General features: G+C 38.3%; 1 protein-coding gene across 1 annotated transcript in view; it reads left to right on the forward strand.

Moving 5' to 3' along the window:
• TMEM131 (transmembrane protein 131) overlaps positions 1 to 2,368 on the forward strand; it is a 227,685-nt gene that overhangs the window by 86,774 nt on the left and 138,543 nt on the right. Inside the window, exon 5 of the mRNA XM_011969677.1 lies at positions 1,196 to 1,319. Within this exon, the coding sequence (XP_011825067.1) occupies positions 1,196 to 1,319 (124 nt within the window). The remainder of the gene's footprint in view (positions 1 to 1,195; positions 1,320 to 2,368) is intronic.

Here is a 2,368-nt window from a genome sequence, read left to right on the forward strand (position 1 = left end):
AATTGAAGAAAAGGTAGGGACAGAACTTCTTGAAGAACAAAAGCATGGTGGACAGTTGAACCAAGTATAAAATGCAGTTCTGGCTCTGCGTTTTCAACTGCTTGGGATTTGAGGTTTATATGTAAACTTTAAATATGAAATACGAAATTTACAATTTCAAAAACCGTGGACCAAAATGATTGCATGAGGAGAGGGCCTTGTGAAAGAGGGGTGTATATTTGAATTAGAAAAAGAGGGTTTGGATTGGTGGAGGAGGATAGGGAGAAAACACAGGGCAGGCAGATTAGCAGAGCCGTGGGGGACTTGCCCATGGAACTAGCCTGGCTCAGGTGGAAGGTCTGGATTGAAAACAGAGTTACTTGTTTAGGTTGGGTCATGTGAGATTAGGAAGGAACCTAGTAACTAGTGAGTGTGTGTGGGTAGTTAGAAAAAGCAAGGAAGCTGTAGAAGGTAGGAGGCCTGTACCAGTGAGATTAGCTACAGAAGTAGTAAGTGGACTATAGAATAAAGTTTCACTTCTAAGGCAAACCATGGCATGGATGCCAAGGGAGACATTAAAATGGATTTGTGGATTTCAAACCATTGAGTGTGTTTAATTTTGAGAAGAGGCAGTTCAGTACTGGCAGTTAAAGCGCAGTCTAGACCCAGAAGACTTAGATTCACATCCAGGTTCCAAGTGTGCCTTTGACAAGTTAATTGACTTTTCTGTGCCCCAGTATTCTTGTGAAATGAGTATAGTAAAAGCCCCTAACTCACAAGATCTCCTCACACAACTTTGCTACTCAGTTTCCACTCCTAAAATGAAGAGCACGTATCCATGGAATTTGAGAAGAGGGCACGATTGGTAGGAGGCCGGGTGGTGGTACAGAAAGAAAGAAAAGGAACTGACCATTTTGTGCCCCGTCCACCACCTCACTGTGTTCTGAGCTTCACAGGGATGAGACTTGCTTCATTGTATCCCAGCACCTGGCACTGTACGTGACATAATTGGCACTCAAGAAATATTTATTGAGTGACTAAATGCATTTTTATGTGTAAGTTTAAAGATAAATTCAGAAAGCATTTTAATATATTTAGCTATGTATTTGTCTAACAATTTTGATTAATTTTTAACAACTAGAAATCATCTTATCAATCATAATTCAATCATAATTATCTGTGAAGTATTTGTGATAATTTTCTTTTTGTTTTACAGACCAGTTGGAATGCCAAAAATGGAAAAAGTCTACTTACATAATCCTAGTTCTGAAGAAACTATTACTTTAGTATCAATATCTGCTACAACATCACATTTTCATGCATCATTTTTTCAAAATAGGGTAAGTTTCTCTGCTATACATGATCTTTCCTGAGTTTGTTCAGTTCGTTCAGTGTATCAGGGGCTGAAATTAAGATGTCATCCGGGCTGAGTCCTTGTCCAGAGGCTCTGAGGGGAAATCACTTCCAGACTCATTAAAGTTGTTGAGAGAATTAGGTTCCTTGTGGTTGTAGAACTGAAACCCCTGTTTGGCTGCTGGCTCTTGGCCAGTGACCCCTCCCAGCAACTCAGGGCCTCCGGGTTCCTTCTCACAGGCCATCCGTCTTCCAGCCAGCAACAGGGCATCTCTCTGCTGGCACTTTGTACCTCTCTGGCGTCCTCTTCTGCCTCCAGCGAGAAAACTTTGCTTTAAGGGGCTCCTGTCAGTGGGTCAGGACTCTCTGGAGCGTCTTCCTTTTGATTAACTAAAAGGCAGCCGGTTGGGAGCCTTAGTTACATCTTAGTCACGGCCTCAGAGATTAGGACATAAAGTCTTGGGCTCCAATTTAAGGTTCTCCTTACCACAAATATCCTTTAAAATTTTATTTTTTATTTTCATAGGAAGTGTGTAAACTTGTTATTAAAAACGTTTTCTCTGACCAAAAAAATAAAAATGGTTTCTTAAGTACATTTTAAATCTGAGAGAATACCTAAAGCTTTAATATATAGGTTTCCAAAATAATTAACAAAATAACAAAGATCAGAGGGAAGTAAATGAATGGAACCGAATTTCATCTTCCCAGAGTTTTCACTGACTCCTTTGAAGGGATGTGATTGAGTAACAAAGAAGAAACCTTTTTAACCATATAAGATATTGGTTGCTATATTTTTGTATCAATTATTTGATGTTTACATTTCTCCTTTCTAAAATCCTGTTTCATCATATGTTGTTGTTTACAGTAAAACAAAAAAGCATAACTTTTTCATTTAAAGGTATTTTATAAACAAGGGACTGATAAATCAGCATATTACTTTTGGTAATAAAAAGCTTAATTGTTTTGTGATTCTTGTGGAAATATCCCTTTTCTAAATTATTTCTTAAAATAGCTTTCCCTTGAGTTATTCTTTGTT

This window comes from Mandrillus leucophaeus, unplaced genomic scaffold (assembly GCF_000951045.1).
Source record: "Mandrillus leucophaeus isolate KB7577 unplaced genomic scaffold, Mleu.le_1.0 Scaffold9, whole genome shotgun sequence".
Taxonomy (NCBI): Eukaryota; Metazoa; Chordata; class Mammalia; order Primates; family Cercopithecidae; genus Mandrillus; species Mandrillus leucophaeus.